The sequence below is a fragment of the Phyllopteryx taeniolatus genome, chromosome 14, assembly GCF_024500385.1.
Source record: "Phyllopteryx taeniolatus isolate TA_2022b chromosome 14, UOR_Ptae_1.2, whole genome shotgun sequence".
NCBI classification, from domain to species: Eukaryota; Metazoa; Chordata; class Actinopteri; order Syngnathiformes; family Syngnathidae; genus Phyllopteryx; species Phyllopteryx taeniolatus.
The window spans coordinates 13,623,742-13,645,964 of NC_084515.1; the positions used below are offsets into that span (position 1 = coordinate 13,623,742).

At 42.2% G+C, this 22,223-nt stretch overlaps 1 protein-coding gene across 1 annotated transcript in view; it reads right to left on the reverse strand.

The window, feature by feature from the left end:
• Positions 1 to 464: 464 nt before the first annotated feature.
• Positions 465 to 22,223, reverse strand: part of LOC133489144 (collectin-12-like) — a 28,731-nt gene continuing 6,972 nt past the window's right edge. Inside the window, exons 3-23 of the mRNA XM_061797929.1 lie at positions 15,677 to 15,799; positions 14,938 to 15,024; positions 13,351 to 14,394; positions 12,073 to 12,603; positions 11,848 to 11,990; positions 11,669 to 11,778; positions 11,529 to 11,593; positions 7,977 to 8,075; positions 6,616 to 6,700; positions 6,459 to 6,534; positions 6,278 to 6,373; positions 6,053 to 6,199; positions 5,883 to 5,973; positions 4,777 to 4,963; positions 4,599 to 4,693; positions 4,196 to 4,284; positions 4,017 to 4,104; positions 3,591 to 3,645; positions 3,359 to 3,521; positions 3,179 to 3,291; positions 465 to 2,552 (exon numbers count right to left, since the gene is read on the reverse strand). Coding sequence (XP_061653913.1) covers positions 2,345 to 2,552; positions 3,179 to 3,291; positions 3,359 to 3,521; positions 3,591 to 3,645; positions 4,017 to 4,104; positions 4,196 to 4,284; positions 4,599 to 4,693; positions 4,777 to 4,963; positions 5,883 to 5,973; positions 6,053 to 6,199; positions 6,278 to 6,373; positions 6,459 to 6,534; positions 6,616 to 6,700; positions 7,977 to 8,075; positions 11,529 to 11,593; positions 11,669 to 11,778; positions 11,848 to 11,990; positions 12,073 to 12,603; positions 13,351 to 14,394; positions 14,938 to 15,024; positions 15,677 to 15,799 — 3,695 coding nt within the window. The 3' untranslated portion in view covers positions 465 to 2,344. The remainder of the gene's footprint in view (positions 2,553 to 3,178; positions 3,292 to 3,358; positions 3,522 to 3,590; positions 3,646 to 4,016; positions 4,105 to 4,195; positions 4,285 to 4,598; positions 4,694 to 4,776; positions 4,964 to 5,882; positions 5,974 to 6,052; positions 6,200 to 6,277; positions 6,374 to 6,458; positions 6,535 to 6,615; positions 6,701 to 7,976; positions 8,076 to 11,528; positions 11,594 to 11,668; positions 11,779 to 11,847; positions 11,991 to 12,072; positions 12,604 to 13,350; positions 14,395 to 14,937; positions 15,025 to 15,676; positions 15,800 to 22,223) is intronic.

Sequence of the window (22,223 nt, forward strand, 5' to 3'; positions counted from 1 at the left end):
GACATTTTAAATAATCAAAACAGTAAGTACTGTCATGGAAAATATTTGAAAGAGTAATTGAAATTGTATTTGTATTCAAAATAGTAACTGGACCTTTTGTAATTAAAAGATGAAATAGTAATTACAATTATTTGTAGTTGAAATTTTATTTGAAATAAAAATATTTGTAATTAAAACATTTTAATTAAATTACCATACTATATCACAATATTAATACTGTAAAAATGTGTATCAATCTAAAAAAGTAATTTAAGTATATTTGTGGTGAATAAATTTTATAAATTGAATATTTTCATAGAAATATAAGATTTTTAGATATTTTAATTAAACAAGACACCACCGCACACATTGTTCTTTACATTTGGCCTGTTTGTCTTTTTATTGTGAATACCAATTTATAAGTATGCTTAAAATAAAAACAATCGTATGTATGTTTTAAAAACCTAAACAAAACAGGCAGCACCTTCCACTGGGCATTCAATCCAACACCCTGAAATTTATTACCCCTCAAATCAATTTCATACAAATTAAAAAGGCAAAAATCTAAATGAGAGTGACTCCACTGTTTCTCCATTTCAAGTTAATGACCTCATCACCTGTCATTCCTCACACACAAGTTTATCTTGTATGGAGTTAAGCAGTGTTAAAAGCTTCAGGAGTGAATTCAAGTCATATTTTTAAGTTCAGCTTTGAAATGCGCAAAAGGAAGTTTTTGTTTGTTTGTTCGGGTTTTCATCCTACAGTACGACGATCACAAACGGCGACGTGAAGAGATTCCTTCCTTTTATAATGTACAACCGGCAGAAACGGAGCATCGTCCCGCTGTTCTTGAAATACGTACACCCCCTTTGCTCCGCTTCTCGGTATTTTAAAATAGCATGACAATCAAAATCAATACATAAATTAAAATACTCTACAAAAAAAAAAAAAAAAAGACAACACAGAGAGGAGCTCGTCCCCCCCATTTTGTTCTCTGAGGCTGAGCGCTAACAGTATTTACAGGGCCATGTGCATGCTTTGCTTTGCTCACCTCGCCCCCCAAAAAAAACACAAAAAAATAAAAAGTGGCGTCAGTTTTCAGTACTTGGTAAAACATAATACAGAATGTAGTGAAAGTCAATACCACTTTTGTATGACACCGTTAGCACAGTAGTGAGTACGAAGGCTGTTGTCGCATGTTAGTTTGTGTGGATTCAGACTGGACGTTGCGTCAACAACAACAACAACAACAACAACAACACAAAAATTGCAACTAAGAATGACGGTGATGCGGAAACCCTTCCGATTTTCCCCACCTCAGACAAGAGAACAACTCCCACCGCGACGGACGACAAATTTAGCTCATTCTGAGACCCGGAATAACAACGCGGCGTTCAATTATAGCCGTGCATCTCTCTGCCTTCTCTCACCACATGCACAATGAATACATGATTATAATTTATTTGGAATTCTTTTTATTTGAAAAGACATTTTCTAAATTCACAGAAAGTATGAAATATTTATCTATATTACATCCTGTTCTGTTGTGGGTACTATTGACCCATTCTGTCTTAGCGACTTACAATTCATTCATTCATCTTTCGTTCCGCTTATCCTCACAAGGGTCGCGGCCGTGCTGGAGCCTATCCCAGCAATATTCGGGCGAGAGGCGGGGTACACCCTGAACTGGTCGCCAGCCAATGGCAGGGCACACAGAAATAAACAACCATTCGCGCACACATTCACACCTAAGGGCAATTTAGTCTTCAATCAACCTACCATGCATGTTTTTGGGATGTGGGAGGAAACCGGCGTGCCCGGAGAAAACACACGCAGGCACGGGGAGAACATGCAAACTCCACACAGGCGGGGCCGGGATTTGAACCCCAGTCCTCAGAACTGTGAGGCAGATGTGCTAACCAGTCGTGCACCGTGCCGCGGGACTTGGGCAAATATTTTTATATTAAAACTTCTGCTTGTTAAAAGCGTAATCAACATCATGAAATGTAAGGTTGAACTAATAATTCAAATAATTTATCGATGTTTATTAGGACTTTTTTCTTTTTCTGACAATTCAGGACAAATTGACCAATGACCATTATTGCTGTTCCTGTGAAAGCATAACAGGAGGGTTACAAATAACATGAAAACTGACTTCTATAACTTATTAGCTAGATATTATGCAGAAAATGAAGGGCGCGTTGGGAGTTGTGCTCATTTTTGCCAAGCTGGAAAATCGAGAGGGTTGGCATCTTTATCTTTGATTTCAGAATCGTCACAAAAAAACAAAAAAAAAACAGAAATGATCTGGCACTACTCTGCTGACTTTTGGTGTAAATGAGTGTTTGTGGGGGCGGCGGGGGCCCTATAGCAAGGCCTTCTCCGAGTAGGGGCCTTGCAGCGGCTCGGCGGACGGCGGCGCAATCTGGCCAGAGGGGGCGCCGTAGTTGGGCGGCGCCTGCATCAAGGCGGCGGGGGGGCCGCCCGGGTAGGCGTGAGCGTCGGCCGGCGGCATGCCGCCCGTTGCGGCGGAGGCGTAGACGGGAGGCTGAGCCATGTACATGTGAACGTCACTGGTGACATGAACACAATGTCACAGTAGAGGGTTATTCACAGAGAGTGCTAATTTATCTGAAGTTATGGTATCATTAAATGTTTGTATATTTCAACTTGAGTATATTCCAGTAAAAAATGAATATAGCACTGCTATTTTTTTAAAGTAAAAAAATGCTTTTGAAGATGAAAAAAAATATTAAAATTGAGATAACAGCAGCAAAGCTATATAAAAAATGGATATAAATAACAGTGTATCACAGTTGTCAATAATTCCACCTTTATAATAATTTTTTGAATTTTAAATTTGTAATAAAAATGTAAACATTTAATTAACTATTAACTCAAATGTGCTTTTTTTTTTTTTTAATTTAACCAGATTTTTCACAGTATGTGAAAATCAATCCAAATGTTATCCTTCACAAAGAGCTAATTAGAAATGTGCATGTGTAGATGACTTAAATAGTGAGTGCAAAAAAAACATCAACTTCACTTAAGAGTGCAGCAGTAGCTGCTACTGAGTGGGCAATTTGGTGAATTAGCCTTAAAGATGTGAAAGACATGTCGTGAAACTGTCTTGTCGCTAGGCAGAATTCCCAAGGCTTAACCTGACTGTATGTCGTTGCGTTTCGTGCGCTTATCTGACCTGGGTGCGGGCTGTCCGGGAATGGAATGAAGCTGCTCCACGGGCATGTTGTAACCCGGAACGCCGCCGCCACTCATGCCGTACGAACTGGACGCGGGAGCGGCGGGGTACACCTACGGTACCGCAAACGCCTGTTAGAAGAATACTCACGCTTTTGACAGCGGGATTCATACGTTGCACCTGCTGCTGTGTGGCGGCGGTGGCGGGGGGCTGCTGCATGTAGTACTGCTGACTCTGCAGCTTGGCGTACATGGCGTACACGGGGTCTTCGTTCATGAGCTTGGCGTACAGCGACAGAGCTTCCATCACCTTCACGTTGAGCTCAGACAGCTCAGAGTGCTTTCTGGTCACGCACACACAAACAGGAATGACGAATCATGACATTCTGGGAGTGTTTGATGATAGGAAGTACCGGTCTGTGTCCTCCAGTTTCTGGTCAATGAGGGGTCCCATTTGATTGCACGCTCCTGACACAGAAACAAACACAAGTTACTCCATTTTTCATACATTAACTACCATTACAATTAGTTTTTTTTTTTTTTTTTTTTTTATATTTACTGTAATTTTTATTTTTACTTAGAATTTTTATTTTCATTACAATTAGTATTTAAATTGTAATCAAAGTATACACTTGACATTTAAATTTAAATCCAATGTATATTTCACTTATTTCAATTTCATTTACTATTTTGATTGCAATGGTAATTCAAATCAATATCTTTCTCAACTTAAACTTGCTTCACGGGATTAACAAAGTATCTATCTATTAAAAATAACTACCACTGTTGCAAACTGCTAGTACTATTACTACGACTACACCTCCAAGCATGTAGTCTACCTTCCAGCTGTAGCAACTCAAGACTGTCTGACTGGTTGTCTGTGGGGTCTGCGCTCTGAATCATCTGCAACAGTTGATCCATTTTGTCCTGAAAGTCCAAAAACACAAACACAAACCTTTAGTCTCTTCAAGCAGGATGACGCCTTGTTGAGTAAACTAGTCCATTTTTTTTTTCTTACCTCATCGATAAAAACAGGCTCCTGTTCCGGCTCGATGGTCTCCACCCGAATGTCCTCGCTGAACTGCACCGTCTTTTTTTCCGTCTTCACTGTGACAAGAGGAACACAGGTGGAATAAAAAAGCTCTTTGCTATTCATACAAAGAAAGTGAGCCCCCACTGCATTGCGGATTTTTCTGTTTAAAAGTTTTTTTTGGTGTTCAAAGAAGTTTACAATGTGTTTAAAAAGTGTGTTTTAAAAAAGGTTAGATGTGTTTAAAGTGACTGGGGTGGCTATTTTCGGGCTTTGCAGAAAAATTGTTTTCATTTGGTCTTTCTATAATGTGGGTGGCTATGGAACTTACTTCTAATCGTAAGTGTGTGTGTGTGTGTGTGTGTGTGCGCGTGCGTGTGTTTGTACGTACTCATCTCCGGCTCGGCTGTGAGATCAGCGGTGACAAAATTGGAGGGGAACAGGCCCACCCCCTGATAAGTCTCCCCCTTCCACCAGTTAGGGTCGCTGAAATGAAGAACGTGTATTCAGTCACATGACACACACACACTCATGCTTTTGTGTGCGTGTGTGTTTGTGCGCGCGTTGACCTGTCGTCCAGAATGGTGATGATCTCTCCCGACTTGAAGGTGAGCTCGTTGTCCTCGGCCGCCTCGAAGTCGTAGATGGCGCGCACCTTGCGTCCGTCCGACTTGTGCGCGGGCATCAGCGCGGACGTGCTGGGGTAGAGGCCGGACAAGGACGTCTGGTTCTGCTCCTTCAGGGACAGCTCGATGGCTGCCGTTAGGACAACGCGGGGACGGACGGACACTTTTGAGTCTCAACAAATAGCTTCCAGATTATGGCGATTCAAATTCAAACGTACTTCTATATTTGAGCATACACAACTACAGTACACAAATGTTTTGTTTTGTTTTTTTAAATTGAGAAAAAAAAAAAAAAAAAAAAAAGAGCCAGACTAAACAAATGGGAATTGTTTGTATTATGTGCCTTTAAAAATAAATAAATAAAGTTTCAACATAAGTAATTAAAATGTGAACTAACTAAAACATGAGCTAATTTCTTAAATGCTTCATTAATTACAAGGTGAAATAAATGCCTTTATTTGTTCATTACTGTATGTATTATTTCATTAGTTATTGTTTAATACATTTTAACTTCTTTTTCCTGAAAAGAAAATACAAACATTTACTTTGTCGCACTCAAAAAATGGGATAGGTCTAGTTTTTATATGAAATACATAGTAAAAGTAAATGAATTAAAATGAGATTTTATTAAACTCTGTTTCAAGCTGAAATATTTTATATTAAATTTATTACCAGTTAATGTATTTGGTTCTTTTATCATGATCCATTTATTTCTTTCATGTTCATATATTTTGTTATCCAGTCATTTTCTAATCCATCGTTTGTTGACCTGTTAATAAATTTTATTTTTATTATTACCTGAGAAAAAAATGTAAGCCTTTTTGGGAGAAAATTGGGAGATGAAACCTTTTCTTTGGACAGTGACAATATGCAAATTAAAGACAAATTGAGATAAGATTTGCTGAAGAAAGTCAACATAAAATGTGCCCGCTGCTTGTACAACCCCCCATTTTCAAGGCTTTTTATTCAATAACAGCGCAAGTGGTCTCTGCGTTGATATTTTAAAAAGACAAAATGGTATAAGCGCTTGAAGAGTCTCTTGACTTTACCTTTGGCCAAGTCTTCTTCTTCTTTCTTGTTTGAGGAAGTGCCAGGATCCTTAGCCACTAAGGCAGGGCTCGCTTTTGCCTGCTCCGCCGCCTACGAGAGCAAGACGGTCACACGCTGTACTCAGAATCTAAAGCCAATGACCGGACGACTTTCCGAGACACGGTCCGACCTGGGAGCCCACCGCGGGGAACGAGACGCCCTGCTCGCGCAGATTCTTGATCATGGCCGAGATCAGGCTGAGTTGGGGGTCGTTGCGGAAGTCCTCGGCCCACTCCACCATCAGCGCCTTAAGCTTCTCGCACACTTTAGGGTGACCCTAAGAGTAAAAATAATCAAACTACAGGCAGCGCAAAAACGATCAATTCATCCTTTACGGATGGAGATGATTGAATACCTTATTTAAGACGTTACTGACTTCACTGGCAAACTCTCTGGAGCACACTTCCAAGTGAAAGATCTTGCCACAGTTTGACACACATGCACCGAGAAGCTGCGGACACACACACACACAGTGACATGTTAACAACACACACAGTAATGACAGTGAAAACACATTTGGACACGTGTGTGCTTACAGTGAGCGCCTGCATGGCCACATGGGGATCCTTGTGATTAACTCGTCTCATTATGGAGCGAAGGCATTCTTTAGGTCTGCCAAGCAATAAAGATACATAAAATGTGAATATGTAACACATTTGTAAGAGTATAGACTGTACCAAACAGTGGACTGACCCAGTGCGCGACTGTCCTATCTTATCACATATGTCCAAGATGAGGCCCCAGTCCTCTGCTGTGTTCATCTCACTGGTTGCTTTCTCTACAGGGAGGAAACACGTCAAGGCAGTCGAGGTACAGAAAAAGTCAGTCAAGTCATCAACTGGCACAAGAATGGGGCCGGGGGGGGGGGGGGCTTGTCAGCTTGACGGTGCTTGAGAGAATGTGGCGACGAACCATCCACCCCTAATATTACCTGAACCCACAGCTTCTGTGTCTTTGAGCAAGACACAGATACCCCAAACTGCTCCCTGGGAGCTTTATTTGCCCCGTACTCCAGTAAGCGTTTGCTGACTGGGTAAAATCCAGAGGAAAAAAAATGATGTGCATGTGTTCACGACAAATAAAGATAATTCGTCTTACGTTGAGCAGCGAGTCATTACCAGCTGATCAACTGTTAACATCCACCAATGGAAGTAGTGATCCAGACCGTTTTCTGCATCATCTTCAGATGCGTACCACATTGCTTTCTCCTTGCCTGCCCGTCCGAACTCTACTGGAATGTTCCATCACGCTGGTGCTGGATGCAAGCCAAATGAATAACAGCAGGTGGCCAACACTAGCTACTCCTCCGCACAATGATGCCTTCGAAGGAGCAGGGTGTTTAGGTGAGTTTTATGAGCAGTGAGGTGAATTTGTGAACAGTGAGCCGCGAATAGGCGGGAGTTCATTGCATTTGCATACACCTGCGCATATGAGCCCAAGAAAATACAATGTGATGGCGTGTTAATTAGTTGCTGACTTAAGTTATTTAAATTACGCCCCCACCCACAAAATAAAAAATAAAATCAATAAAAACTCCACATTACAGCAATAGTCATCCCTCGCCAGCAAGCTAGTCGGTAAGCTTCATTGGCACGAGCTAGCCGGCTAGCAATCAGGTACTGTGCACCTGCACCGACTAGAAATACCCGGATGTTCCACTTGTCAACACTTGGGTAACAACAACAGACAAACTTTAAAAAGACTTAGAAGTCGGCTAATTGATGAGTTACAGATAACAAAATATTGGTCATAATGCCCCGTTCCTAGTTTCTTTCTATTGATAAAAACAAACAAAAAAAAAAACGTTTCCAGTTCGTCATCATGTTGGTGAATTGATGTGTCAGGGTTGCTAGGCTAGCAGAGCTAACAACACTCACTCACGGCGTGACTGACGTGTATCCCTACGCCACGGTAAACGACTCGGCGCATACATTTTTAGGCTTAGAAGTCACGACTGTGCGTTTTCGACGCCTCCAACAACAATCCATTGGCCAGTCGCGCCACTAGCCAAACAATGTTAGCATGTAGCATCCTCTTGGTCGGGCTCCACTCACCAACATCTTGGTCAAATGGGTTGGTCGCGAAGAGCGGCATCGCTGGAGCAACAAACGTCACCTTCCTCGGCTGTTGTTGTTTTCCTAGTTTCCCTGCTCCTTATTTGGTCGTATACAAATGCATAGTAGCGAGCGAGCGACCACTCAGTTGAATGTCCCCCCCCCCCCAAAAAAAAAAAGCGTCGCCCGGCCGATTTTTCTACACAGTCACTCCTTCTTGCTGGACAGCAACACGCAAGGCATGCTGGGAAAGCGAGTCTTAAATCCACCCTGGAGGAGAATCACAACAACGCTCGAAATGTGTGCTTATATTCAACAAAACTCATTTGTCTAATCTTTTAAGACAGTAGAAGTCTACTGCAGATGACGTAAGCATGTAGCTCGTGTCCAGTCCTTGTAATAAAAAATAAAAACAAAGATGATGTCATCGTCACATGATGATGGCAATCACGTGTCGTCTAATCGGGCAACACAATGCCAACAATGGTTTTCGTCTCGGTGTTTTAAATTGAATTTCAATGAAATGTCAATAATACATTCAAATCATATTCAAATGTTCATTACTTAATTTCCAGCCAAAATAATAGTGTGCAGGGAATGGCTATAGTTTCTGACCTATTTATTATATTTGTATACTGGTACATAAAAAGCTGTTAAACATGTGCCCCTTTTAAAATTACATTTAAAAGCTTGTAGGTCATGTTATTTAATGTAGTTTATATATATATATATATATTTGTACATTTAGATTTTTCCTCAATTAAGTAGTAAACGGTATATTTTTATAAATTGATTAATATATATGGATATTTTTAGCCTATTTTTAAAAATTATTATTTGTGTTTTTTCTTTGTGTAGATTCTCAGTCATCCAGGTCATCCACCGCAAAGGTTGAATCGAGGCAACTGGACTATTCTTGTTTGTTGACTTTACGGTCATTTTTTTTTTTTCCTTTTCCAAAAATGTTCAAAAATCACCTGTGCTTTTTGGCTAACAATATGCTTTTTGTTTTATTCAACAAGATTGTTCAACATGATTCTAGAGAATGAGAAGATGGCTGAAGAGCCAAAGTGTGCCGGTGCCAATTTTTACAAACAATTTGTGCAGTGTTGTAGCAACTACAGGGGAATTAAGCTGATAAGTGGTATGCATTATTTATTTTTATCAATGAAAACTTGTGAAAGAGTAGTGGAGGCCAGTTTGAGACAAGAAGTTGAGATTTGTGAGCAACAGTATGGTTTCATGCCTCGACGGAGCACCTCATATTTTTGCCCTGAAAATGCTGATGAAGAAGTACAAGCAGTCTGAAGGAGTTGCATTGTGTCTTTGTGGATTTAAAAAAAAAAAAGCTTACAACAGGGTACCAAGGGGGAAGTTTTTGAACTGTATGAGGAAATCTGGAGTGGCAAAGAAGTATGCTAGACTAGTTCAGGATATAAAACAGTAAGACAGTGGTGAGGTATGCTGCTGGAGTGACTTCAAGGTGGAGGTGGGACTGCATTAGGATTGGCTCTGAGCCCCTTCCTGTTTCAAAAACGGGCAATTGCATTAAATTGATTTAATAAAGTTTTTTTTATATATATAGTTAAGGCAATTATTATTGTTTTAGTCTTACATCATGATTATTGTGACTGCTCCCCCTCTCTTCTCATGCAATGGTCTATTCCACCTTCTTACTCTGCATGTGCAGACTTGATTCAGGAAGACGGTAGCAATGGAAATTTCTTGGAGAGGAAAAGGTGAGAAGAAAACAGTTTAAAAATAAATAAATTAAAAACAAGCAAAGTTGAACCTTTTCCATGGTGACGCCAAATGTGTGTAACTGACAACAGCAAGCTCGTTACAGTTGCAGTAGCACTGCTGACAGTATTATACTGCAGATATACTATATATGACGCTTTTCGTACTGCGTACTAAAGCGGTCAAAATGGTAAACTATCAAATGTTGATTAATGTTCTTATCAGTGATGGTAAAAGAGTTGAGACGATTCGCTTGTTAGGTAATCCTCAAGAATAATTTTAAGGAATTCATCATCGAAGACCTTGGATTCTATTTTCGTGACCGGCGTGAATCCAGCGCGACGGGCGGCTTACATCAGGTTTTCGTAATTTCGTGTGTGGGGGCACACATACGATATAATATACATTTTATTTCATATTAAAAATCGTTAAAATATATTTTTTAACAATGGAAAAAAAAAATCCTTTTTGATTAGATTTCATTTGCATATTGTACTTTCAAAATCCTGAGAATACATTTGTTTTTATTTGTTTATTACCAGTTATTCTTTTTCTATTTATCACATATTTTACCACTAACAGATCACTTTAAGAATTTGTTATTGAAGACAGACTTACACTGTTACAAAAGCATTTTATTGTAATGAATGTTGTGAATTATTATTTTAAAGACGTTGATTAAACTATTCCCTGAACAGTACACAAGTTGGCAAATATCAATTATATATAAAGTGATTATGTATTTAATAAGCGCCCAGCATCTTTGACATGCTATATTTAGTATTTGGTGAAGTAATCATCTTGTAAAAAAATATATACCTGTATAACATTGCATAGTGCGTATTTGTGCCTTTTACATTAACTTCACACTAGCACTTTTAGGGTATTTAAAAAAAAAAAAAAAGGAACTTCCAATAAAACAGCAGCACAGCTCACATCGAGCATTCCCTTTAAATGGCTGTTTCCTGTTGTTGCTGTATAACTTTGGATTAAAGAAAGATTAACGACGTTGGGAAACATTATGAACAGACAAGGAGGCTGCAATGATGAATGAATTCGATGATCGGCATCCTCAAGTCCTTCACTCATCCATACACACAAAGGCGGGCTGTGTACGTGTGCACGTTTTGTCTCTTGCACCACACAAAGTGCGTTTAAGTCTCTCCGAGCGAAGCTCCAACTTTAGCAACAAAGTCCTCTCTTCTTCTCCCTCTTCTTCATCATCACCTCCATTGTTCGTCACACGCTCGATTGTTCCTCACGCAGTGTTCGATGATGCTACGAAACTGGGGCCGGTGCTGCGGAAAATGGCAAAAATAAGACATGAGCATGTATGTACAGTGTTATATGCACCATTTACCATATATTGACACAAATGTCTGTCATGGAGTTAAACTAATGCGTATTATTAATATACACCACATAGTAATCCATCCACCCAGGTACTCTGGCTTTCTCCCACATTCCAAAACCAAGTGTATTAAGCATTTATATGACAGAAAAGACCAGAGAAATATATATCTAAATACGTATTTTATCGATGTAAAAAGATATTAGCATATATGGTCTTGGAGTAATCCAGAAGTAATTGAAAGAAATCCTTACTTTAATATTATGGTACGTGGATTACCTTACTGACCACATTTTTTTAAAACAGGAAACTAGTAACTGTATCAGAATACACTTTTGAAGTAATCCTCCCAACCCTGCAAACTGTGCATAGGAGATACTGACCAATGGCAGTCCGTTCACAGATGAAGCCCAAGCGCTCGGTGCAGTAGAAATCGTTCCAATTGCCGTTTTGGATGAGACCGGCGCAGTCCTCGCCGTGCACGTGGCCGCGCGTCCAGTTATCAGGCTGGCCCGGATTCCATTTCCTTTTAGAGGCGCCACATGGACAACATTGATGGCATGTATATTTCAGATTGAGGGGAAGATCAATGAAGACTCACTGGAAAACTGGTATGCTTCCATCCACCCACTTCCACACATTTTCTTCCTCTTTGTCAGTGAGGCCCACCCAGAAGAATCCTTTTCCTGTGACCGTGTTCTCCACAAACATCTGAGGAGAACCACGACATTGATCACTTTGTTTTTTTTGTTTTTTAAAGTCGAATGTTTTTCCATTCACCTGTTCCTCATTGTTGTTGATAATGATCAAGTGAGCCACCATGTTGGAACAAAACGTACTGGCCTCGTCATAGTTGACCTTCTGAGTGGCGGCGGAGAAATAATAGCAGCTGTCACCAAACCTCCTGAATTCTGCTGGACAACCTGGAAATGAATCCTCAAGGTTAATAAGCAACTTGACAATTAATCAGTGGTGGGAAGTAATTGACGCCAAAGTCAAACCCACCAGGAGCTGAAGTGGGGGCAGGCGGTGGATTCTGGGCCTGCCTTGTCACTGCGCTTTGCGGTTCATCAGCTGGTTTGGTGGCCGCACTGGGCTTTACCGGCTTTAAAACACTCGGAGCAGGCAAGCCGGGTAACCCCGGAGGACCGGGAGGGCCGATGTGTCCGACAGGCCCACGTGGCCCCTCTAAGCCAGCAGGTCCCGCAGCTCCCCTGAGACCCTGCGGTCCTTGCGGCCCTTGCACGCCCTGTAGTCCATCTCTGCCCGGAAGGCCTTGAGCTCCGGGGTCGCCCTTGTCTCCAGGGATTCCAGGTCGACCTCCAGTCCCTCTTGATCCTTTAGACCCAGGAAGGCCTCGGGAGCCAGGTGTCCCCTTTGGACCAGTTGCACCATGTTGGCCAGGAGCACCTTTCTCCCCTTTAGATCCCATCATACCTGGCATCCCCTTGTCTCCTTTATCACCCTTCTGGCCTGGCTGGCCTACAGGGCCCTGGGGCCCCTTGTCCCCCTTGGGGCCCCTTGGACCAGGTGGACCTGAAGACAATTAGAAACAAGTAGGAGGCCTATGTTCAATTGTATGGCTACTGCTGAAGCTACACGAATAGCCTTACAGTAAAGTAGTCATCTGCCAACCCCACAGAGACATTGTTTTCTAGCACAAAACACAGGTCACAGATTTATTTTTCCCCCTTCAAAATATAGATGTTCAGTTTTAGGGTTGGGATTTTGGGTAAACGTTAAGGGGTGAGGTTTGGGTTAGAGTTTAGCGGTAAGGATTTTTGGTTTCGGCTTGGAGGTGAGGTAAGGTTGAAGGTTAGGGAAAGGGTAAGACTAAAGGGTTTAAGGTAAGAGTAGGTTTTAATGGTTATAGTTTAGAGTAAAATTTTTAGGTTGGGGTGATGTAGGGTTTAGCATTGGCGTGAAGGCTTAGGGTAAGGTTTCAGGGTTTACAGTTTTAGAGACCAGGGGTTTAGGATAAGGGTTTGAGGTTTAGGGTAAAAGTTTAAGAGTAGGGTTTAGGATTTTGGTAATGGTTTATGTATTGTTTTAGCTTCAGGGGTTTAGAGTTCATGTAAGTAGTTTTGGATTTGTTTTAGGTTTCGGGTTAGCTGTTATCGCTACTTGATATTTGTACTTCCTAACCAGACTTTGGACACCCCTGCTCCACCTTCTGGGGAAGTTGATGTTGAAGTTAATGCATACAAATTTCACAATGACAAAATTTATGTTAAAAATACCATTTTTGCCCCCTGTTTTGATTCATGCAGGACACCATCTTACCCTGGAGGATGGTGAAGTTGGTGATGAGCTGCGAGTGCTTGCTGTCCACCAGCTTCATCTCCTCCATCACCACAGACAGGCTGTTGACTTCTTTGTCCAGCCGGGCCACCAGCTCGTCCTGCTGGCCTCGCAGGTCTCTGTTCTCGGCCTTGGCTTCGTCCACGCTGTTGTTCAAGCCCAGAAGCACGTCGGAGTGGCGCATCACCGTCTCTGCGCACGACCTCATGCTGTTGAGGTCCAAGCTGATGGTGCCGAGGAGCTGCGTGGCGAAGCTCACGTTGCCTGTCACCCTGTCGATGCCGCTCTCGTGCTTATCCAGGCGCGCTTCCATCTCATCAAACTTAGATGAGGTGGCGTTATCGTGGTCCCTCTGGTGGTCCATGAGTTCCCTCAGGTTCTGATCGTTTCCCTCGGCGAGGACGGAGGTGTTTTGGATCTGGCTCGCCAGCGTACTGAGCTGAGCCCCCAAATCGTCCAAGGCTTCGCCGTTGGACCGCACGGATGCCGAGTTGTTTGCTGCCAAAACCTGAAGGTTCTGGACTTTCTCCTTGAGCCAGTCTGTGTCAGCCCGCGTCTGTCTGGCGGTCTGCTGCAGAGTCTGATAGTCGTTCTTGAGTTTTTGCACCACCTGCCCGGCGTCTTCCACCGTCTTCTGCAGCGAGCTCAACACGTTGCGCTGCTGAGCCTGCGTGATGTTCAGCGCACTGATACTGACCTGAGCCCGGCCCTGCTCTTTGACCTGACCTTGAATCTCGGACTGGAGTCTGACCGTGTCCGTCTGGAGGTCGACGATCATGCCGCCGTAGGACGTCAAGGTCTGGTTGACCCCGTGCAGCGAGGCGGCGTTGCCCTTCAGTAAACTCTGCAGGGAGACTTGGCTGTCCTGCGTGTCGTCGCCGGTCAGTTGAAGTTCACTCAGCACGTCTCTGTTCCGTGTCGACCTGACGGCGATGTCGTTCAGCTGGCTCTGCAGGGCCTCTAGATCCGATTTAAATGTCTTTATGTCACTGGTGGTGTTTACCGACTTCTCGCCGGTTTGATAGTCTGAAGAGGAAATGTAAAAAGGTGAAAATAACTTTGAACCTCTTTAATGTTGAACAGTTTGTAATTTGGATTTTTTTTTTAAATTTATTTATTATTTTTTTTAAACACCTCTAAAGTAGCATAACATTACGCAAGACTTAATCCTTCCTCAAGAGACCTCAGGTCAGCCAGCATCAAAGGTTTCACTTTGCTTTTACGTTGGATTTTTTTTGTTAGCAGCCTGAATGACAAGGATTGTACCACGCACGAGTGCCATGGCCGCTTGTTGCTAGGCAGAATTCATAATTTGAGCTGTTAAGGGTAAATATTACCAAAAAAAAAACAAAAACATGTTTTTTAATTATTTGTATGCAATTAGTTAGGCCTCTGGGGAGAAGTGTGTGTGTTTGTGCACTTTCACAGTATTAAATACTTTATACGACTAAAGTGGCAAGCCGGTAGGTCTTACAGTTCGGAATTTGGCCAAAGTTTTCATAATAAATATGACAGGCAATGTCTGAATGCTAACGCTAACGCTAACGAGTGCGTGGCAGCGAAACTCACCAAGTTTCTTTAAGTCGGTCTCCACAGCGTTGATTTTGCCGCCATAATTCTGCATTCCCTCGGTGACACTGTCCATTCTCTGGACCACTGACATAAATGACATGAAGAGTTCATTGTGAATTGCCTTAATGTGTGCGCAGATGACAATGTTCAGCGCCTGATATTTACTGAAGTGCCAAGAATTCACTCAGACAAGCTGTGCAACCCTAGATGGCATCACAGTACACATAGTTTACATTTATGAACCTCTGTAGGTGCTGCTGTATTAATTAGCAACTGAGTTCAATTTGAATCAGCTGTTAATGCTCTGTACGTGAACAATAGCATCTGTGAACTGATGGAAAAACACTTACGGTGCTACCTATTTTTTTTTTTCCTGATGAGGAAAAGCGAGGCGTCTTCTATGTGCAAACAAGTATGCTTACACGACTCACAAAAAGTGAAGGATATTGGCGTTTCAGGTGAAATTTCATTCCAAAGCCCAATAACCTGTAACTTTTTGTGAGTAGTGTACATTTTGAAGTTGATGATGATGATGACAACTTTTAAAAGTGTGTTTAATTGGAAATGAAGCGACTTGGGTGTTATTTATGTATAGTGCAATGATGGCACTTCTCTCCCTCAGGACACTCTGACTTTGGGGTTAAAGTAAGACAGGTTGATATTTCTCTTGTCAACACTTGACTTTAAAATGATATCATGTGACGGTTACAGTGCACAAGAAGTCACCGTCACCAACCTTTGTACCCAAGGACAGCCACAGCGATGGTGAGCAGGGCGCAGAGGACGTAGAGCAGCACGATGGCGGCACGTAGAGCCCAGTCGTTTTTACACTTGGTGCACTCTGAGCCTTCCTGGATTCCTGCAAGACACGGAAAGCCGAATTAAAAAAGAGGAAGTCGTGGAAGTATTTGAAGTGCAGTAGCGTGCGTTTGATGTGGCACGTACTGTGCCTGTTATCGGGCCGGCTACTGTGTAAAAAGCATATTTACAATGAAAGCGCATGTGTTCGCCAGGTGGAAGAAAAAAAAAAAACTGCTCTATCCCACTCTTGTGTCATTCGTCCTTAAGATCTTTGGTCACGAACCAGTGGAGATATATACTTCTGTACAACACCAATAAACATGCGATATAAACAGTAAAAGCTTGTATTCAAGGGCTTTACTCGAAACGACCGAGTAGCCTCGAAAAAACCTCCAGCACTTTCCAACAGGCTAAACACTTTCAAATTGATGTGACGTGAGGAACATACTTGGGAAAATGACCAAGACCAGATGCGGCCTACCAAAAAACAAGTGATTTATAATTTATTTCCAGACAAAAGACAACAACTAGCTGTGTTGCGCTCCAACGAAAGAGATAAATTATTGCAGAGGTGAATGATTTTATGGTTTAGAGACTGTGGCGCATCCATTTACTCAACTGAAGACAGTACAAGGCAATTATGAGAGAGGCCTTTGGCAATAAGGGTACCATCATTAATTGCCCAAATCATACATGTCAAAACATGTCAAACTCAGGCCCGGGGGCCAAATTTGGCCCACAATGTAATTATATTTGGCCCGCAAGACCATATTAAATGTGTATTAGAGCTGGCCCGCCAGTATATAGCACATGCGCCACTAATATTACAAATCCCAGAATGCTTTGCTAGTGTGTTGGTCCATCTGTCTAGACCCTTTCTGTTGCAGTCGTTAGCAACTATGCTACCAGTCTCCTCATGCAAATTTACACTTCGCCTTCCCAAAAATGGCCAAACGAAAGATGGAAAATGTTTAACTTCCAAGACATGTGGGAGGAAGATTATCTGTTAATAATTGCTTTTTTTTGTTTTTTTGTAATGCCCTTTATCAACTCACTGAGTTAATAGTTTGAGGTTTGGATTTTTATTGAAGGGCATTCTTTTTTCTTTTTTGGGTTGCTTTGTTGTTGGCCTCTGAAAAAACATTTACATCAAACAGAAAGGTAGTTGGAGATAAATAGAAGATAGAGAGACAGAAGAAGTCATCTTATCTATTTAAATACAAAACAACAAACAAATACCACTGATGTCTTTTATCGCAAATTTGATTTCTTGTGTTTATAATATTAAAGTTTGTCTATTCAGTGTTAAAGCAAAATTTAAGTTTGTTGTCAATGATAAACTTTAACGCTACATTTCTGCAGAAAATGGAAACATACACATCGCAGTGATTTTTCATTAAATATTGAGTTTGGCCCACGGTGAATTTGAGTTTGACACCCCTGGCCTAAATAAATAAAGACTAAGAAGAATACTGAGTTTTATCATCGAACTTGACAGCACATACTCTGCCCCCGTGCAACGACAAAAACTGATGTTAATGATAATAATGATGTTAATATGTGTATTTCGAACCAAAACGGCCGAATTCCCAGACTGTTTTGTGGGTCTTCTTGTGTCTACCAAAAGTCATGTTTCGATGAGTTTGGTGTGGAAGAACAGGTTCACCAAACACCTTTGTGGCGAACAAATTGTTAAGGCCTATGTGTCTCAATGCTTATTGTCCATATCATAGGTCCAACGCACTCAAACGATCTCCTAAGCCAAGTTGGGACTGAAACTCCATTCTTCCAAGTCCAAGGGAGTGGGATCAGACCACCAGGTTGGTGGAGGGGTCCATGAATTCTGGCCCCTTACATCTGTCCAAACATCACATCTAAGGGGGCCCCAGCTGCGGACGTCGACGCGGTCACGCCGGGCTGTCGTCTTGTTTACGCACAGCCTCCTTGAGGGGGCGCCACATTAGAGCCCCCCCCCCCCCCCCCCCAACTGGTTTGTTCTCTTCGCTTAAGCACAACATCATCCCACCATGTAAACAAGATGAGCCCCTGCAGCCTTGAGGGGGGGGGGGGGGGGGGGGGGGGGGGTTCCTGTCCGTTTGTACCAGATTGTGCCATTCGTACATATTTTAAGGGCTGGAGGCATCTATGTTTATGGAGCGTCATCAGACTTCACTGTCATGCTGCACACAATGACAAAAACCTAAATTTATGAAAATTAAGCATCATGCGTCCTTTTAATATGTGACGCTTATATTTGGTAGCAAGCAGAAAAAATCTCAAGGACAAGTCATTCTTTGAGAGACCCTGGGAAACGGCCAAATCGACCCTTAAAATGGCTGCTTCAAAACAAAATCTCAGACTTCCGTGCTTTTTCGAGCGTGGGTTCTTTTTCTAACTTTTTGTGGGTCAACTTATGATACACACGCCTACCAAATTTCATGTTGCCAAGTGAAACTGGGGCTGAATTTTTAAAAACTGAGCCTAAAATGGTCGCCTCAAACCAAAATGGCAGACTTCCTGTGACTTTTTGGTCATGGGGTTTTGAGACTTTTTATGTGGCTCTACACATGATCGAAAAACCTTTTCGATTTTTGAGACCACTAAATGAAACTGGTGTCATTGGCTGAATTTTTAAAACATTCCTGCTAGTCCTAATGAGAATAATAACAAAGAAACTATGCTATGATATCTTTTGAATTCATTTATTATAGAGGACTTTATAAAAACTGAAAAAGTTCCTTTGCCCTGATCTAGGTATATATAAAAAAACATTTCCATGTACAGAACCTCGCTGCTGAGCACTCTAAGGTCGCTGTGTGGAAATTTCCATGGTAACACAAAAGCAAGCTTGTAGAGCACAGCAGAGTGGTTTTGTGTGAAGCCCCTTTGTGTCCCAATTCCATGTTATATACAGTACCAGAGCACGGCCATTCCCACAGCCACGGCATTTTTAATTTATTTTTATTTGGTCATATTACATGTGTCCTAAAAGGAACACGGAAGGACGCAATACAGACTTAGTATGTTTGTACTAGAGCTCCCCCTACAGTTGGCAAAAGTTACATGAGTCCAGTAGATAGCTTTTCATTTCGTCGGAACGTCACCGAAGTAAAGCTGAGAGTCACTTTGCATTAGCGCCGGCCCAGTGAAACCTTAAGTAAACAGAGTCCAACTTTGAGACAAATTAGCGTGACGTCGCCACGGTGGAATCGCTGAGCTAGCTTAGCATTCCTGAACTAAAGAGGGCCAGAAAATAGGCCGTCTCGCACATCTGGAACTTGTTTACACTGCAGCCAACTCCACATTGGATACATGCGCGCACAGTTCATCAAGGGACTACCGTATTTACACCGAGAGTGGTTTGGGGGTGCTTATTCATTCAACTGTAGATGGGCTAGGCCTTTATTTGTATGCATTTTGGGGATAGTTCATGTCAAGTGTAACGGGAACATAAACATGGACGCATCTACTGGAACACTAATCGCCGCATGACATGACAAGACTGCTTACGTGCTTTGGTAAGTGCTGCTGTTTTGGTTAGCAAGAGCATTCAAACGGGCTCAGCACTGAACTTTTTCATGTCCGTGCGCAAACGTCTATGACTGGAGATATTAGTTGCACCTGGTACCTACTTGGGGAAGATCCAGAGCCCCTTTCAAGCAGTGGCTGGACAAATACTACAGTAACTGTGTGAACACTATCGTGCAGAAACACTCACATCCCCCACGTGTGCCAAAAGGTAAGCTGAGCTGCATTGAGAGATTAGGACGCACAGATTAGCGCTAGCTTCTTATAAGCGGCACACAATTGCTTGGTGAAGTGGCAGTGGTGAAGAGTACACACAGTGTAGAATTAGAAGTGCTGATTCCACGAGTAAAAATGCTTTTATTGTCTTTATAGGTGCTCACAGTTTTCGGTTCTGCTCTAGCGTGCCCATGCTAACACTTAGCTCCGCCCTGGCTGTCGTGGTAATGAAATCAGACCCGCCATCGGCCCAGAAGGATATGTTTTCAGTTGCGAAAAAATATGAATATGGCTCCTTGAGAAGGACGCGCCAATCATCCCCCTGCAGATTCCAGCGGCTTGGCATGGCCTCCATGTTGCGTCTGACTTCTTCATCCGCTCTCGTCAGACTCGCTCCAAGATGAATAGTCATGTTGGACCATTCCAGATCAATGTGCTTCTGATCTAAACCCAGCATGAGTGCCTCACGGTCTGACTCGCATGTGGATTGATGAGCCCCCTCACCCCACCGCCCGTGGAGTGTCCTCATGAGGCTCATTTTAATGCAATGACCCCATTCCATCACGACAGCAGTCGTAAGAAAGCAAGCAGATTTGTAGCCTCCATGTTTGTAGGTCAACGGAGGTAATCAAAATGCTAGGAACGGCTCTCAAACGCAATAAACACGTTTGCTCCTGTCTCCGTTTTTACAACCGCTTGTCTTCTCTCACAATTCTTCTCGCGTTTTTTTTTTTTTTTTTTTTTAAACGGGCAACGCCAATCAATGGTAACTTGTCTTCACCAGCCACTTTGCTTTATTTGTGCGTTGTTTTTTTTTTTTTAAGGCATCTGCCGAGCTAACAAGTGCAAGACCTGCACGGATGGACGCAATTATACTCCCGCCTTGTCCAAAAAGATGTCATACAGCTTTCCAAAATCCTGCAGATTGCACAACTTTGCTCAAAGTTGTTGTTTTTTTTTCCATGTGTTGTGAGATGACAAATTAACGGGAAGTGAAACGATAATTGAACGGCACCCAAGTGCAAGTTTCTGCTACAAGGAGCAGTAGGCGTTATTTTTATTTTTTTGCTTTTTAGTGTGAAAATGTACTGACTGCTTAACTGGTGTGAAGACGGAGAAGAAAAAGAACACACTGCATTTCCTCAAATAATGACCGTTCCGCAAAGTGAGAACTTTCCTGTTGCTAACAAAAAGAGCAGCACCCAACGAGGCACGTAAACAGTCTCGCAAATAAATAAAAGTGTGGCGTCTTACCTACTCCATGGTGTCAGTGAATTGCCTAATAAGCACCTTACTGTCAATAATCGATGTACTCTGTCGCTGAGTAAATATTTTATCTCCTCAAATAGTGGCCATCCCTTGAATAGACATAACGTTTCCGTTTCTTACCCATAATTGACACCTTCCGCCATTTGCAGTTGAGTAAACATTACACCTCCCACAGTTGAGAGAAGCAGCTATCAGCTGTCAAACATATTTTCTCATTCAGGTTATAAATATTTTATCACAGCCGAGCCTTGAGTTTCCCGTCCAAACCATGGCGTGCACGTTTGTTTAGATGTGGTCCCGCGTTCCGGGTGGTCCGCCGTGTAAGGATGCTAAATCAGCATCGGCCTGCGCGTTGACCTGACCTCCTGTTACGAGCGTCCAAACACGACCGGGGCAAAAGCACACAGTGTGGTCGGCCGCCCCGCCAAGTCTGGCTGAAGTGGAGGCAAAAGGTGCTGACCACAACATTGATGGCGTCCAAGAAGCCACGAAAAACGTTGAGCACAATCCACTCTACTAGACACATGTGGTAAGTTGAAAAAAAAATCTTGACTATTGGTTGTTGTTGTCATTGGATGTGCTTCTCAAACTGAAGATGAACGGGAATGTTGAAATGTTTTCCTCAGGAGCAGATGTGAACAAATGCGCCTCTCTTGGACCGGTCATCCCAAAACACTTGAGAGCTGACTCAGTGGAAAACTCGTTTTGCCCTACATGAAAACTACAGGTGCAAAGGTCATAAACAGGAGATATCCGGATAGGTGAGCGGGTCGCGGTCCAACATAATGACAAGCCGGGAGGGACAAAATAAGTCACCGCAACTCTTGCTGGATCCGACATAATCGGATAGTCAGCCGAAGCAAAAGAGTCGCCACTTTTGCAGCCACATCTTTAGCCACTCCTGCCACCAAAACTTCCACTGTATTCAAAAGTTTTAAACTAAAAAAAATCTTGAATTTGGTGTTGGGTTCCCCCCAAAAAGGAAAAAAAACCAAAAAGAATTTTTTTGTTTTGTTTGTTTTTTATTTTTTTTTACACGAAATGGATAAAAATTGAAAAGAATTGACCGATTCATTGATCCGCAAATGCCAAACCGCGAGAATGTGGGAGTCCACTGTACAGCCAAACGAAGAAGCGCCACTCTCTTCTTGGTTTGTCTGTATGATTCTATTATACTGCCTCCTGGTGGCCAAGGTGGGCACACGGAGCAGCAGAATTTATTGAACTGACTCATTAAATCATAATGCACAAACTGTTTAACTATTTTACATGCTATATAATTGTTATTACTGCATTTTTTTTTATAAAGTCCAATATTATAGAGTGCTATTTTCCTTATTAAAAACACATTACAAAATGAGTTGTTGTTTTTTAGGGGGAGACTGGAACAGATTAATGACATTTCCATTCATTTAAATGATCAGAGATGATTTTTAGATACGATTGTTTTAAGTTACAAGAGTGCTCAC